Source organism: Lepidothrix coronata, unplaced genomic scaffold (assembly GCF_001604755.1).
Source record: "Lepidothrix coronata isolate B3197 unplaced genomic scaffold, Lepidothrix_coronata-1.0 Scaffold34, whole genome shotgun sequence".
NCBI lineage: Eukaryota > Metazoa > Chordata > Aves > Passeriformes > Pipridae > Lepidothrix > Lepidothrix coronata.
Window position 1 is genome coordinate 312,926 of NW_016690214.1, and position 16,750 is coordinate 329,675.

The window sequence follows — 16,750 nt, forward strand, 5'->3', positions numbered from 1 at the left end:
CATCGATTTCTGTGAACCTCTGTGAACTCATCCAGTGCTGGACTAGACCTTCTCACTGCTTTTCTGAATTGTGTCCACGTTATACCTGCTTTTTGAAAAATACCAAGCACATCTAAGCCAGTCAGACAACACTGCTTTGTCCACATTGGTGTATGATCAGAATTTAAATTTCCCTTGCTATTCCTTACGGATAACTTGTAATTTCTTCTCTTCCCTCTCTCACCAGGCAAGCCTGGGACCTGGCTGTTGACATTTGCCTTTCCCAGTTACCCACAATTATCGAGGAGGGAACTGCCTTCAGGGTAAGTTGGGGAGTGTCCTGGGGTGTTGTGGGCCCAGTTTAACCCCCCATCCAACACCTCCTCCCTTCTGCTTGCTGGGCCTTGAATTGTGGCAGTTTAAGGGTTTATACCTTTAGAAGGGAGTCCCAACGTGCAGCACAATTTTTTATCTGAAAGGCTTAAATGTGAAAATTATCTCTTAGTAGAGTTCCTTTCAAATAAACATGAAATAGAGGTCGAGGGTATGTTCAGAGAGTTCTCCTAAGCTCAGTGTCATTGATAGGAGTCACTGGGGTTTTTTTGCTTTATTTGACTGAGAGAGCAGAAAAGTAAAATTTTTAATATTATATTTGTCTTAAATTCCTCTATTCAGAATGGGTTTTCTTGGTATTCCTTTGACATTTCACGAACTGAAACCTTCAAACAATAATGATTGTACAATCTCAGGTAGCTGTTCCACCCTGTTGCCTTTCTAATTTTCAGTAACATTCTTGCATTTTGGTTGGGTTACCAAACTTCCAAAGTTCTTCTGGCTGTTATTACAGGTTGTCTCCAAAGCCTCGAGTGCAGGAGGAGAACTGTGGGCTCCTGCCAGGCTGGGAGTTGATCAGGATGCCCTGAGGCCTTTATCCTCCCACCCCTTGCTTTCCTCACTGTGTGTGCTGTGTTTTAAAATGTAAAAAATATGATTTTTCTTCCCCTGACTCATGTTCATTTTTATTTCAGGTCTCTAACAATGTCAGTGGGGGCTTTTATATTAGTGCTAAACCTTACCTGGATATTCTCTGTCAAATGAGCTGAAATTCAGCAGATTTCTGAGTATTTTGGGGTGAGAGGAGGCACAGACTTGCTGGGGATCAGACACAGGATCAGTAAATGAGTGGTCGTTCTCAGGTGGTGATCGATTCAGGGCAGGGTGAGAACAATTTACCAGCAGCTTTTCCAGCCTGACAAGTGTAGTTTGTTGTGTATTTTGGCTGGAACTGAGGTGGGCTGAGCCATCAGTGTGCAGTTGGGGCTGGATTCCAAGCCGAGCCAGGCACTGGACATAAAGGCAGGCTGAGGGCTCTTCAGAGCCATTCCTTCTGCTTCCATTTCCAGTCCAGGGGCAGTAACACCGTGGGGTTTGTGCCTGCTCTGCAGAGAGGGACAGACATCACCTGGGAACGACTGCCTGTGACACTCACAGCCATAGGAATCCTGGCTGTGGTTTGGGAGGCAGTGGAGGGCTCACCCCTGACAGGGGCTGGAGCAGGCAGGCACTTGCACCCCTCTGATCTATTCCCTGTGTTCTAATCAATGCTTTGTGCTCAACCCTCTGGATTTCTGCCTGGTGCCAAGTGCTGTGGTTCAGCAGAGGTTGGCTGGCCCTGGCCAGGGAGGAGGAAAGGGCTGGAGTCACTGAGGGCATGGCAGCCCGTTCACCACCCCATGGCACAGCTGGGATGGATGTCTGGGCCAGGGGAGGCACAGGGTTGCTGCTGCCTCTCCATTCCCTCGCTGCTGGGGGCTGAGAGTCCAGCCTGACCTGGATAAATCCACTGACAGCCTCCTGAGGCTGTTCTGTCTCAGCAGCTCATCACAAACCACGTGTGTCTGACTCCTGCCTATTCCTGAGGTGTTCTTGCCTGGTCAGACCTGGAAAATACAATAACCTGATGGAGAAGGGCCTAGGGGGTCGTGGTGCTCCTTCAGGGGGTGTCTGGGTTGGTTTGCTCCCCCTCCTCCACCTCTTCACTCCTTTTTTCCCCATTGATTTCTGCTTCCTTGTGGATTCCTCCCTGGAAGCCACTGCGTGCTCTGGTCAGTACGTTCTCACCCAGAGCTTGTACCATGTACTCAGGGAGATGGATGGCACAAGGAGGTTATTTTCATTGCTGTTGGATTGTGTCTCTGGACTGGGCAGAGGCAGCTCCCAGTGCTGCTGTGGGAGCGGAGCTGCCTCTGCAGAGTGGATAAATCCACCGCTCTTCCCTCTGCTTCTCCTGGGGAGACAGCAGCCACCTTGCCCTAAGACCTCTTGTGATAACTTTTCCTCTTTCTCTACTCTTTCCTTCTCCTTGCTTCCAAACACTCACATAAAGGAATGCCAGCATATTTAAAGGGAATTACACTGGAAAACTCGGGTGCATTTAAAAGCCGCCAAACAGACACGTCAATTACAAAGAGTGCTTTTTGGAAAACAGTGATGTCCAGAGGTGCCAAAACTATTTGCTTCGCTCCTGGTTTTTTACCCCAGCCCTGCATTGCTGTTCTTGCCCCCGCAGCACAGCCCCTTCTTCGCGGAGCAGCTCACGGCGTTCCAGGTGTGGCTGACCATGGGCGTGGAGAACCGCAACCCCCCGGAGCAGCTGCCCATCGTCCTGCAGGTGAGCACCGGCCTGGGGACCCTGCCTGTCCTGCCTGGGCCTGGGGACCCTGCCTGTCCTGCCTGGGCCAGGGGGCCCTGCCTCTCCTGCCTGGGCCAGGGGGCCCTGCCTCTCCGTGTCCATGCCTCCCCTGCCTGCTCAGCACAGGGCTGCCAACCCCATGGCCTTGGGGAACATAAATTCTGTGGGCTTCTCCAGGATGAATTAGAGCTGGTTGCATGTCCACTAGACCTGTGCAGATAAAGCCCAAGTGCTTTTCCAGCCCCATCCCTTGGCTCCCTTGGGCCAAGCTCCCACTCCAGTCCATGTGCAGTGGTGTCAGCTCTGCTGCCTCCCCTGGAGTCACTGATTCTCTGAGCAGCACATCTTTGTTGTCTCTCCTATGGCATCTCTCCTCTGTATCCCAGCTTTGTCAGGCAGAGACTTTTATCTTCCCCCTCTTTTCAGAGAGTGGAAGTTACTGCAGCGTAAACAGTGTGGAAATGGCTCCTTTATCCATCTGGTACAGCCTGGGAAGTGTTCCCTTTAATGTGGGGCTGAAATTTTGCTGCAAGAACATAGAAACAAGTCTCTGAAGACTGTGCCTGGAGGAATGTAGAGTTCTGGTAGGCTTTGCTCAGACAAAACAAAGTTCCTATGTTTAAAGGAGAAGTAAATCCAGGAGAAACAGAACAGGGCGTCTCAGGTGATGTTTTATGGCAAGGCCCACATTGCAGTTGTCATCTGTCACCTGCTCTGGCCTCTCCTCCCCTGCAGTTTGCATTGACAGAAATACAAACCCTGGCCCAGGTGCCCGTGGGCTCTGCTCTACCAACAGCAGAATTTAAAACCTTTCTGATTAAAGGACTGTGGTCCCGGTCCCTTCTAAAAGGGTCTGTGGGGAGACTCTCCTTCCCTGTCAGCTGCCAGCTGGATCTGTGACTGACAGCACCATCCATCTCTGCAAGACCAAACTTTAATTTCCTGAGCCTCCCAAGCCTTGAGAGATGATGTAGATGTGGAGAAGTGTGGTTTGTCTCTGTCACTGTGATGGGAGCAGGCAGGCTTCTGCTCCAGCTCCAACTTTGCTGCTTTCCAATGGATTGTTTGGCACCAGCGGGCTCTGCAGGCAGCAAAACTCTGCAGTGAAACTGGGAGGTCACCTGGCAAAGGAACCTGCTTTCCTGCCTGGAGCAAAAACAAGCTGGGACAGCGTAATTATTGTTACAATTATAGAATATTAATTGTACAGTGGACTCAGATGGGTTGTTAACAGGTCTGAGATGCTTAGAGAGCAGCTGAGGCAGGGTGGGAAGGGAGTGTTTCAGACCCTTTTTGGTGTCTCTTTGCTTTGACCCGTGGGAGTGCTCAGACCCTGCTGCTGTCACCCCACAAAGGCTGATTCTGTGTTCCCAGTTTAGATTGAGGCTGGGGAGGCCCTGGCACAGGTTGCCCAGAGAAGCTGTGGCTGCCTCATCCCTGGAACTATCCCAGGTCAGGTTGGACAGGGCTCGGAGCAACCTGGGCTAGTGGAAGGTGTCCCTGCCCAGGGCAGGGGGTGGGATGAGATGGGCATTAAGGTCCCTTCCAACCCAAACCATTCTGAGATTCTGAGTGCCCCAAGAGGAGGAGGTATTGAGTGCCCAAGCCATGGTACCAGCCATGCAGAGCCCAGATTTACCAAGGACAGGGAAATGGCCCTTTGGAAATGGCCTTTTAATTAATAGACTTCAAGAAGCTGCTTTCCACTTGGAATTCTTGCTGTGCATGGGGCAGGTTGGGCACAGGAGATTCCCTGGTGCAGAGAGGAGAGAAGCCCTCAGACAGCAGTGAGCACACACAGCCTGGCCAGGCCTGAGTCCCAGCTGCTCGATCCCTGTGGAGATTCCTCCTCTGTGAGATCTCCTGTGCTTGTGGGCAAGAGCTTGTCCCCCACAGAGGGAGGACAAGGAGATCACTCTGCAATTCCCTTCTCCCATCCTGCCTTTGTTAGGAGATTCCTGCTAGAATATGGACTGTTACTTCTCAGTTACCCCCCTGTGTCGTGGTTAATCTCTAATTTACGTGTGTGGTTGTAAGTACCTTCCCCCTTTTCTGTCTGGGAATGACGATGGACGGATGCCAGGGCGGGAGTGACGCAGGGCTGTGTGCAGGGGGGGCACAGCCAGGCACTGCTCAAAGGTCAGGAATTGTGTCATCCCCACAGCCTCACCCAGGGCTCTGGGATTTGTGTCAGCTCAGGCTGTTGTGTGGATCAGCTGGGGAAGTGGGAATGGGAAATCCTGGGAGATGGAGGCCTTTGTTTGGGTTGGACAGTAATGGGACAGAGCTTTTCAAAGCAGACACGGTGTGCTTTGGTGGAATGTTCTTGTGGGATGCCAGCAGTGTGGAGCTGGGATTTGTATCTTCACCTGGAAAGCCTTTTCAATTAGATTAATTTCTTTGCCCAGCTATGACAGAATTTGGGGATTTCCTTGGCTTTTCTGCAGGTCAGAGGATCCCAGCCGTGTGGGATCTGAGCACCCTGCCCCTGCCAGGTCCTGCTGCTGTCCCAGCCCTGCCTCAGCCTCCACCTGCCCTGGTTTCTGGTACTGCTTTAATCACAAGCAGCTGCCCCTGTTATTCCTGGGCTGGTTTATAGAATAGGTGCCAACTAGGGCAGGATGACCAAAATCCTTTCTCTTATGACCTGTCCTGAGATCCGAGCTCAGATACTCAGAGTGAAACGTTATTATCACATCCTCCTGTTTCTTCTGGACTTTTCCTGCACTACTTCAGTATCCAGTACCAGTCACCCACAATGTGAGACATGAGCCAAGTAATTTAGTTATTCTTCAATGTTAAACATGAAAAATAATTTAATTTCAATATGCAATGTGGAAAAACACTGAGAAGGGGATGGAATTGGGGAGGTAAATCAAGGAACCTCTTTCCCTGAGATCCATCTGAGGGATGTTGCTCAATTTAAACCAAGGATTAAATGTTGCATTCCAATATCTTACATCTGTTAAGGAGATTAAGAACTGCAAGTCTATCTGTTAATATTTCACACCAGGGTAGGTATAAGCCAGTAAACCACCACCTCATTAGCGTTGTCAGACTCTGTTTTAATGAGATTTTTATTAACGACTAATGTGACCTTTTGCTCCCTCTTAAGTCTCAGATATTGATTTGCCAAGGAAAGCAAAGCCTCTCCTTGTGCTCCTGAGCTGTTTGGAGAGTGGGAGGCTGGGCTGTCGCTTCCCTTCAGATCCCGCTGCAGGTGCTGTCACGTTCCTGCTCTGCTGGGCAGGGCAGGTTGGAATCCACAGGAATTGCTTCCCTCTGTGTCGGGAGCAGCTCCCCAGGAGCGTTCCTGGGGTGTGACCCCTCGCTGGCCAGGCTCTCACAGCCAGGGTTTGTCCCTCAGCCTCTCATTCAGGCCGTGCTGTTCCAGGTGCTGTAACGATCCCAAGGTCCCTTCCACGTGCTCTGCAGGCACAGGGACTTCTGCTCCCTGTACAATATCCCTTTTCCCTCTCCTCTGCAGGTGCTGCTGAGCCAGGTACACCGACTGCGAGCTCTGGATCTGCTGGGAAGATTCCTGGACCTGGGTCCCTGGGCTGTCAGTTTGGTGCGTGGATGTTGCACGTGGGCTTGGAAATTCTGCTTTGTCTCAGTATGGGTGATAAATACAGATGGTGATTTAGGGAAGGAATGTGTGGAGGATAATCCACAGATTTGACAAATGAGCAGTTTTGTGTGTTCATGTGTGGGAAATGCAGCAAGTATCCCGACAAGAACAATGGTTTATTAATCAAATTCATTTCCATCCTCATTTCCATTACAGTGAAGAGGAGTTCCTTGGGAATAGTTTAGTGTAAAATAGTGTAAGGGGCAAACCAGGAGGAAATAACTGGGACGAGTAAGGTTTGTCATGTAAAATAAATAGCCCAAAAAAGCATACACATTTTTTTTCTGTTTTCTCAGCTTACTGTCTGCATCTCTTTCTTCTCTTTCTTTATCTGTTTGGATTTTACAAGCTCTTCTGAGCAGGCAGCAGCTGCATTCTGCAGTTTGGGAAGTGGCAGCACAGTGTGGAGCATAAATAAGAATTTAACAGAGGAGCAGTTTAAAACAGTCCTGCAAATGGAGCTGTTGGTTGATAAAAGTGAAGATGAAGCACCAGCTGGTTGTGGAGCAGCTCAATGATGGGCCTTTTTAGTGGTTTTCTTTACCTCCCTCCTCCATCTCAGCCAGGAGTCCCTTCTGCAGAGGGAGGCTGGAGGCACAGGCAGCTTGGGAAGAAAGTGTGTGTTAAAGGGGATGTTAAAACCTCTGGATTGTCCAATTCTGTGAGGATCAGGACATAGCTGAGGTCAGCACAGGGCCCTTTGCTCTGGCTAGGACGTGTATTACACCCTCACTGGCCGTGTCAGGACCATGCCCAGCTGCCCCAGGTTGGGGGGCTGCTCACCCTGAACCCCACCACACATTCCCTCTACACTGAGCTTTGGGAAGGCTGTCAGCCCTCAGAGTGGGATCCTCAAGGATTTCCTGTGTTCCCTGCCCTCCTGGGAGTGCTCTCTGATCCCATGGAAAAGGCTTGCTAAAAGTCTGTGTAAGGAGAGCCCTGTTAATTTGCAGTGGGAAGGCTGGAACTGCTGAGCTGTTGCAGTGTTTGGAGAGAGCAAACGGCCCCAGCTGAGGGGAGGGAGCAGATTGTGAAGTATAAAATAGCCCAGGCTGGAAGGAGGGAAAGCTGGTGCTGGATTAGCTCGGAGTCTCCGTGGACCAAATGAGTCTGGAAATATCTGGTGACATTCAAGATTAAAATGAGCAACAAACACAGAGGGATCCCCTCTTTACTAGAAATGTGGGAAAGTGTTTCCTGCCAGGTTTCTCAGCTGTGTCATTAAAGATGCTGTGTCCTGGCAGCGCGCTGTGATCGGCCCTTGGGGCTGAGCTGCCTCGGGGGGTTTGTTCATGGGGGTTTGTTCACAGGGGGTTTGTTCACAGGGGTGTTGCTCATGGGGGTTTGCTCTTCTCTCTGCCTCCCAGGCCCTCTCTGTTGGCATTTTCCCATATGTGCTGAAGCTACTTCAGAGTTCAGCCCGTGAGCTGCGACCACTCCTTGTCTTCATCTGGGCCAAAATCCTGGCAGTGGACAGTGTAAGTACTCCTGGTTCTTTGGGGTTTCACCAATGTGCCTTTTTTTTTGAAGATGGCCTCAGACAGAGCTCTGGTTGGTGGGGTTTAAAATAAATAATTAAGCAGGTAAGTAACTGCAGATAAATTTATATAATTGTCTATACGGCTCTATGGTTTGTGGGTGCAATTAGTTGAGCACAATAAAATTATTAGGAGAGGTGCACACATTAATTCAGGCACAATTATAAGCCCATATAGAATGTCTGAACTGCTTGTGGATGCTGGATCTTTCCTATTTGGGGGTTATTTTTGCATATCTCCTCCATTTCACTATGGAGAACAGCACTGAATTGGTTGTTTTCCCCTCTGTTGATCCAGCATTGTCAGGTTTAGTTTTATAACTATATTTTCATTAACATCCTAAGAGGATTTTGGAAAGCAAAGAAAATGAAAACTATTCATCTTAGAGCTATTCTTGAAAAGCTCATTTCTGAGGCACCCGAGGCTGGGGCCTCAGCCCCAGTTCATGTTGGGAGGCTCAGGTGTGATTCCCACCTGGTGTCCCATTGGCCTCCCCTCCAAGAGGGCTCTCTTCCCTCCTGCCCCCTCACACGCTCCCTCCCATGCTCTGTTGTTGCCTCGCTCATTTGCAGGCTTTGCTTTACAGCAAGACAGAAAAAATACTCTTAAATGGTGTATTTGGTTTTTTTTTCTGCAGTTTCACTCCCTGACTCCACCAACACATGGTGGGAGTGGGAAGGGAGGAGGGGGCAGGTTCCCCAAGGAAGGGCCATGGGCACTGCCGAGGGAGGGGACAGGCAGCAGCTCCCGTTTCTTGCAAATAGAGTATTTTCTGTGAGTTCTGAACGTCCACACCGAGCCTGCAGCCTGTTTTGGTCACGTTGTATTATTCACAGTGGAGCTGCTTACTCTGTGAGGAGGAGGAGGTGTCAGTGGTGCTGGATTCCAGATTGTTCACAGGATCTGAGCAGGGAGGGGTCGAGTGAGTGTTCTGGTTTTAGAGCCATCCTTTCCCTCCCTTGAGCCTCAGGAATTTGGGTTGGAGAGGCAGCACAGTCAATGAGTGTGAAGCTGGGCAACCTCCCCTCTGTGTGCCTACATTAAAGCCAAGAGATTGTTTTGTGGAAGGAACAGAAAGTAATGACACTGAGGAAGAAAAGGGAGCAGAGGGAGCCTGGTGTGTGCAGTGACACAGGAGTCAGGAAAGCCTCTTGTAGCTGCAGCCTGGCAGCAATCCAGGCCCTCTGCTCTTTGCTCTGCCCAAACCAGCAGCCTCATTCCCCTCAGCAATAAACTATTCTCTTGCATCTCTGCCTTGCCATCCCCCCCCCCCTTTCAGCAGCCAGTTCCCTCCTTCACCTTCTCCTCCTGATAAAAGATGCAGGATCCTGTCTCTGGCCCGGAGCACCCAGGGGAGGTTCATTGCCAAGTCAGTGTTTCCTCCCTTACATTTCCACTTTGGAGCTGTGTATCCTTTTGGTGTGACCCCATTACATCAGCCTGGAGCCTGAGGTGGTGTGTCAGCAAACCCCTGTGCTTACCCCAGCCAGGAAACCTGCCCTGTCTCCTGGGGGGCCTGGAAAGGCACTGGAGCTGCTCTGCAGTTTAGGTTGTGTGTAGTAGGATAAATACTGTGGAGGTTTAATGTGGGGCAGAGGTGTCCCTTTTAACTCTTCCCCAAGCAGGAGGTCACGTTTCCAGCTGCTGTTTGTGTCCCTTTGGGGGTAGCAGAGGGTTCCCTGCTCCTCCCTGTCAACCCATTCCCACGGGGTGTTTGGTTGCAGCCCCAGGAAGCGTTTGAGCTTTAATTTGCTTCTGAAATGAAAACAAGATTTGAGAAAAGTGATCGAGACATGAAACGTTTATACATCACTGGAGGAGCGAATTCATGTGTGTTGTAGTTCTCATTGTGGTTTTCTTGGTCTCTTTTTCAGTCGTGCCAGGCTGACCTGGTGAAGGACAATGGACACAAGTATTTCCTTTCGGTTCTGGCAGATCCTTATATGCCAGTAAGGACAAGTCATGTTTATTCAGACTCCTGTAGCATTTGCTTACCTTGTTTTAGCTGATCTGTTCTGTTCAGCTTCTGTTCTGGGGCTGGTGTGGGGCTGCCCCCACGCCAGGGCTGTACTGGGAGTCAGCAATGCTCCCACAAGTGTGACAGAGGCAGCCAAACCAAACAAGGATTTACAGACAAAGTTCTATAAGGAGATTACTCTGTGGGAACTGGGGGCTCCAGGAGGCTGCAGAGACAGGGAATTGCCCCATAGCTTTGGCAGTTCCCTCAGCAGCAGTTGTTTGGGTTCCTGTAGTGGGTGCTGGGGAGCCCTCCCCAGAGCAGGGTGCCAGGCTGGCTGGGGGGATCGTGTGGGCAGGCTGGGGAAGTGTCTCAGGTGTGACAGGCTGTTGCCAAGAAAATTCCAGCTTTCTTTCTTCTCTCTCATTCTTTTAATGTGACACAAACTGCACTTAGAACAGTGCCACGTCTCAGGATGGGGTGTAGCTGTTCCCTGCACTGTTCTCCAGGTAACCCTCAGTTGTGGGTTGTTTTCAGGCTGAACACAGGACAATGACAGCATTTATCCTGGCTGTGATTGTGAACAACTACAACACTGGGCAGGTGAGTTCCAACAGCCTTTTCCCTTCAGTCTCTCCTGCCTCTCTCTACCTTATGCCTTTACTTCGATGGAGGTGTCCTGGCTTGCATTACAGCCCAACTCTGAACTGGGAAACTGAACTAGGAGGTTGTTTTATGTTATTTCTGCATGGATTAAAAAAAAAAAATTGGCCTGGGGGTGTGACAAAGCACCTGGCAGTGGAGGGTAAGGACATGAGTCACTCCACAGCCACCCCTCCAGCAGCCACTGGCAGACTGGGAAGGAAACAGTGCCTGGTCCTGTCAAGTGGGAACCCGATGGCTGGGAATGGTCTGTGGAATCAGCCATAAACCCTGGGGCTCTCACAGGTGCTAGGAACACTTCCAGTGAGGGAAAAACAGGCTTTATGCCTTACAGGAAACATTTCTAATGCTCAGCTATTTAACCAGCTCTAGTAGCCTGTGCCTGCCCTTCCCTTCACGCTGCTGCCAAATGGGATTTTGTTACAAAATCGGTATAAAACCACTGAATGATTATTTTCCCCTGATATTCTGTGTCTTTCAGAACTAGTCTTGTTTTGTGGGGATGAGGTGGGGAGCTGTCATGCCCAGTAAATGGCGTTGCTCTGTGTTGCAGGAAGCCTGCCTTCAGGGAAACCTGATTGCCATTTGCCTGGAGCAGCTGAACGATCCCCACCCGCTCCTCAGGCACTGGGTGGCCATTTGTCTGGGCCGGATTTGGCAGAACTTTGACTCGGCCAGGTGGTGTGGAGTGAGAGACAGCGCTCACGAGAAGCTCTACAGTCTCCTCTCGGATCCAATCCCAGAGGTAAAAATCCAACTCTTCCGGTAAATGCCAGCTGAATTGGGGGAATTCTGGCAGAGGACAGAAATTCCTATGAACCAGGGCCTTCCAGAGCTTTATGTTTGTGTCTGGTTCAGAGAAAGATCTTGTTGCTGTTTCTTCATGGTGATGCAAATCAAACAAGCCCTGCAAGAGGAGCATCCAAAGAAATGCAGGGGAAGTTCATACAACCCCAGCACCCTGGGATCTGGGCACTGGAGTTGGGAAATGCCACGTTTTTTGCTTCCCTGCATATCACATTATTAAAATCAGATTGTTAGAAATGTGGTCCCAAAACCCACTCTGTGTTGCAAAAAAACCTTTAGTCTTTTTGTCCAACTGTGAAAACTGTTCTCCCACTGCCATATGTGAAAATCCACCTTCAGTTGGACGTGTTTTACCTTTGTGACACACTCCCCAGGAGAAGGGACTGTGCTGAGCCTGGCAGTGACTGACAGAGCCCCTCAGAGCCCGGGGAGGTGACAGCACACATGGGAGAAGGGAGCTGAGCTAAACACCTCTGATAACATGCAGAGATTAAAGATGAGAATCCCCTCCCCATTCAGCCTCTGTCCTGCACCCTCCACCTCCTGTCTCTGGCCCCAATCTCCCCACATTGTGAGCAGTGTTTCTGCAGAGGTGGGGTGGGCTGGGCTGTCCGAAGTTTTTCCTTGATTTTTTTCCTTTTTTCCCTCAACTTCTACATTTCTAGAAGCCCATATTTGAAGACTGTAGTCAGCACTCCTGTTATAGATTCACGTCCCAACAGGAACTCTGTGTTTACCTTATTGCTGTTAATTAATATTCAAGGCAACGCAACTGGAAGAATCACCCATGGGAAGGTCACCAAGTATTCTGGGAAATTAAATATATCCCGTGTCTGTGAATACTTAAAGCTCAGTGCTTTGCTGAGGCTGCCTGGGTCGTTACTCCCCGTGGGCTTCCCCGTACCCTCGCTGTTCCCCTACACAGCAGTGCAGGTTTCCAAGGCGCCGTTTGTGGGGTGCAGTGAATCCCCCAGCAGAGGAGGCAGTGACTGAGGCTGTCTGTGTGCCCAGGTTCGCTGTGCCGCGGTCTTCGCCCTGGGGACGTTCGTGGGGAACTCTGCGGAGCGCACGGACCACTCCACCACCATCGACCACAACGTGGCCATGATGCTGGCCCAGCTCATCAACGACGGCAGCCCCATGGTGCGCAAGGTACGGCGGGGCAGCTCTGCCCCGGGCCTGGCGGGGCGGGCTGCCTTCCACAGCCTGCCCAGGGAATTGCTCTGCCTTGGAAGGGTCTGGTCCATCACGGAATCGTCATCGAATCCCAGAGTGCCTTGGGTTGGGAGGGACCCTAAAGCCCATCCAGTGCCACCCCCTGCCATGGGCAGGGACACCTTCACTAGCCCAGGTTGCTCCAAGCCCCGTCCAACCTGGCCTTGGACACTTCCAGGGATGGAGCAGACACAGCTCATGGAGTCTTCACCTTCAGCTTCTGCAGAGAGGTGTCAGCACAAGTGATGAGCAGCTTCAGCCCAGTGCTGAGCCCAAAGGCTGCACACTCGGGGGTCTGTCCAGCAGTGTCCAGGGGTGCTGCTGCATCCACGTACCCTTTGGCAGCACAAATATTGCAGCATTTCCCTTACTCTGCACTATCAGGAGCCCCTGACAGGAGTGATGCAGGTGCAGCTGTGTCAGTGTCCACATGTGGACAAGGTTCAGATCTGTATTTCTGTGGGTTAACAGTATCAAGTGTTCCACTAAATGTCTGGAAGAGGAGGGGTCATCTCAGGAGGTTGTGGGAATTTTTATATCCTGGGGTTTTTTTTAATTTAGAGAGAATGTGGAGACAGGGATAAGGAAGTAGAGCAATTACACTAGAGTCTTCTCAGGTGCACAGAACACTGAGAATTCTTGCTGGGCTGCTCTTCTGCTGATCACCAGTCTGATTGCAATAGTTTACGTTACAGGATCTCAGGTTTTAAATTAAATAGTTTTGTGTTGCTAAAAACATGGAGTGGTGGCAGTCCTAGGGGAGGAAGAGGAGGGGGAGTCAGAATGCTGTGGAGAGAGTGAGAGCTCTGTTCAGTGAGATCTTCCTGCCTTTAGAACCCCAAGGATGGATCACAGGCAGCTTCAGAATAGTTCTTCAGATTTGGGAGAGTTACAGTTTCCGATGCACCATCATACATCAATAGTACATTAAATAGTTTCTGACATTCTGGATTGTTCTTGAGGGCTGTTCTGAGGTGTCCTAATGCTTGTGTTTACTTAACTGGAACATCAACACCCTGGCACTTGTCACCAGCATTGCAAGGATTCATTTCTGTTGTCTTGTTCCAGCATTTAATCAGTTTAATTCAAAAGAGAGCTGCGTGTCACACTGAATGCTCTGCGAGATTCATAAATCTCTCCTTGGGAGATCAGTCCCTGAACAGAGACAGCAGCCAAAGCCAGCTCTGGCTCCTGTTGCTGCTCAGTGCTTTCTGTGATACTGCTTCAGTTTGACAACGCTGGGCAGAATCAGTGACAGAATCATGGAATGGTTTGGGTGGGAAGGGACCTTAAAGCTCGTCTTGTTCCAAGCCCTGCCATGGGCAGGGACACCTTCCACTAGAGCAGGTTACTCAGCAGTGGTAGTGCTGGGTAGGAGTGGTGGAGTAGTGAGAGCCAGTTGAGATGGAAAAGGCTTGTGAAGAATTGGGTCTGGACCCTGCAGCTCATCTCTGTGAATTAAGGGAGAATTATTAGCCTGGGTGGCCAGCTAATAGTAGCAGAAATAATGACCACATTGGTCTGTGTCTGCCTGCAGTCCCTTGTTTCTGGCCTGTGTAACCATGAGGTGTTTCTTGTGCTCTTTCCCCAGGAGTTGGTGGTGGCCCTGAGTCACCTGGTGGTTCAGTACGAGAGCAATTTCTGCACCGTGGCTTTGCAGTTCATAGAAGAGGAGAAGAATTACCCTCTGCCTTCTCCAGCTGCCACAGGTGGGGCTTTGGGTGGGCAGGATCCTTCGTCGTACCTCGTTCCCTTTTAGCCTGACAGAAAACCGCTGAATTTTGTTCATGTTAGTGGTGGTTTAGTTACATGTTTGCTGGGAAATAACCAGAACACTGTGACTGTTTGTGATTACACCCCTGATTGGTGTGTTTTGCCTCCGCAGAGGGGGGCAGCCTGACGCCGGTGCGGGACGGGCCGTGCACGCCGCGGCTGCGCTCGGTCAGCTCCTACGGCAACATCCGAGCCGTCACCACGGCCAGGAACCTCAACAAGTCCTTGCAGAACCTCAGCCTGAATGAGGAGTGTAAGAGATTTTAGAATGCTTTCAGTTCCCTTCCCTTCCCCCCGGCCCCACTGTGCCAGGCAGGAGATACCACGTGCGAGACAGCAAGGGCTGGAACCGGCACTTCAGCCCCAGTTATCCAGCTCCGAGGGCTTCCATGAGAACCTCCTTCATAATTACTTTCAATTTTCTGGTCATCAGTATTGATTTTCCTGAGTGTTTGGGGACCAAAAAGGTGTCTTCCAGCTTCCAAGCATAAGTGGATTTTTAACTCAGTCTTTTGCCTATTCTGTGTTTAATCATTCAGTATTAAAAAGGGGAGTTGTGGGTTTGCCCACACCTTCCCTGAGTGTGGCAGGATTTAGGAAAGAGCTGTTATGTCTGGGTAAAAATTGTTCTCTCACCAGTCCTTGTTCCAGCATCTGTTCTTTTCTCTTGGCAGCTGGAAGCTCTGTTGCATTTTCCCCTGGGAATCTGAGCACGAGCAGCAGTGCCAGCAGCACCTTGGGCAGCCCCGAGAACGAGGAGTACATCCTGTCCTTTGAGACCATCGACAAGATGAGACGAGTCAGCTCCTACTCCTCCCTGAACTCCCTCATAGGTGAGCAAAGCCTCTCCTGCCCTTCCCTTGGGGTCACCTCTTGGCTGTGTGGAAGGCTGGGATCCTGGCTCCTGCTTGATCTTACTCCAAGAAAATTTCTCACACTAGAAATGCTATTTTTGTGTTTGGTTGGGTCGCTCCTGCTCTGGGAGGAGGACTGGGAATGGGAGCTTTTGGCTCCAGCTCTGAGCTTTGTTACAATGGACAATGGTCCTGTTAGGAATTTAAGCACAAAAATTGGGGTATACAGGAATTCCACACCCACTGCAGTTTCACTGGCTAGACAGTGAAGCAGGGACTCCCCATCCCATGGCTGCAGCAGCTGAGCCTCAGCACTGACTGCTTCCCTGGGGATTTGTCGTGTGGGTTGTGTTTCTGTACAGCCCCTGTGCTGTGTTACTCCTCCAGGGAAATCTGACCCAGCTTGTTTCCTCTGCAGGTTTATATGTATATAGTTAAAACAGGACTTAAAAAGTCCCAGATTGTGTCTTAAAAGCAAAAAGACTGAGTGTTCCATAGAACTCTGAAGGTTCCATGGCTGATCCTGCTGCCTCCCATCCCCTCTCCATTGTCTCTCCTGGATAAGCAGCTCTGGCATCACGAGCATCACTCAGCAGCCCCTGTCTCTCCCATTTCCCTCTCTGGGTGATGTGCAGAACTCTGCAGAGCCCAGAAGGAAGGGGAATTGTCCCTGTGTTTGTGCAGTGCCTGGCTGATTTGGGTAGTGGATTGTTTGCATTTCTTTTATGGAACAAACTGGAACGTTTACATGAAGCTCTTCCACCCCAGTTGTTTTTCAGGTAACTTCCCCAGTGGTGTCTGACTGCCACAACAGCTTTGCTTTAAACTACCTGTAGCTTTTCAGACAACCTAAGCCATTTTGGCACGACAGCACAGGCACCAGGCAGAAGAACCTGGCTTTTGGAATGGCCTCTTTCCAGGGAAAGCAGCATGCACAGGGAAATGCTGGAGGAAGTCTCTGTATTTCCTTTGTAATCAGTAAATGGGCCCATATTTTCCCAAATCAGTGAAAAGAGAGTGGTGTAACTCAAGAGAGGGATCACCTGGGTGATAGACCTGTGTGACTGAAGAAACATTTTTCTCTGCTCTGTGTTTTCTGGGAGAATTAATGGTGATTTGGCTCTTCTGAGTTGAAAGATTCTGGGATGGTAATTCCTGAGCCCCTGTGGCAGTTTAAAATCATGTGTTCATTAGGAACTTGATCAGTTAATTTGCTTTTGATTGTCACTAATGAAATTGGATCTCATAAAGCATGACAGGGATATTAGGAAATTTCTCTCCACCTTGAGCTAGGACTTGAATTTTCCCATTCCCACTGGTGCACCCTGTGTCTGCTTGATGGTTTGTGCTTGTCTCAAGGGCTGTACAGCAGAGCTGGAAAAGAATCTGGAGAGGAGCTGGAGGAGGTGAAGGAGACCTGGGAAAGCAAAGAGAGCAGCTCTCCAAGGCCTCCCTCATTCCTATTCCATCAAAGAGCTCAGACCCAGCTGGAAATGGCAGAGCTTAGAGAAGTGTTTAAAATTCATGACTCGAACAGAATGCCATTACCTTCCCATTTGCCTGCTGCAAGCCAGGCTTTTCTCATTCCTGCTGAAGAATCACCATCCTCCAGCCCTCTCCTGCTCCCCAAGGAGAGATGCC

At 50.2% G+C, this 16,750-nt stretch overlaps 1 protein-coding gene across 2 annotated transcripts in view; it reads left to right on the forward strand.

Annotated features, from left to right (window-relative positions):
* The window catches only part of RPTOR (regulatory associated protein of MTOR complex 1), a 105,312-nt gene that overhangs the window by 51,859 nt on the left and 36,703 nt on the right, over positions 1-16,750 (forward strand). For both annotated transcript variants that reach the window (XM_017811954.1, XM_017811955.1), the window contains exons 10-20: positions 227-302; positions 2,549-2,650; positions 6,159-6,242; positions 7,670-7,780; positions 9,715-9,789; positions 10,335-10,400; positions 11,014-11,205; positions 12,279-12,419; positions 14,074-14,191; positions 14,368-14,508; positions 14,930-15,088. In XM_017811954.1, the coding sequence (XP_017667443.1) occupies positions 227-302; positions 2,549-2,650; positions 6,159-6,242; positions 7,670-7,780; positions 9,715-9,789; positions 10,335-10,400; positions 11,014-11,205; positions 12,279-12,419; positions 14,074-14,191; positions 14,368-14,508; positions 14,930-15,088 (1,265 nt within the window). The remainder of the gene's footprint in view (positions 1-226; positions 303-2,548; positions 2,651-6,158; positions 6,243-7,669; positions 7,781-9,714; positions 9,790-10,334; positions 10,401-11,013; positions 11,206-12,278; positions 12,420-14,073; positions 14,192-14,367; positions 14,509-14,929; positions 15,089-16,750) is intronic.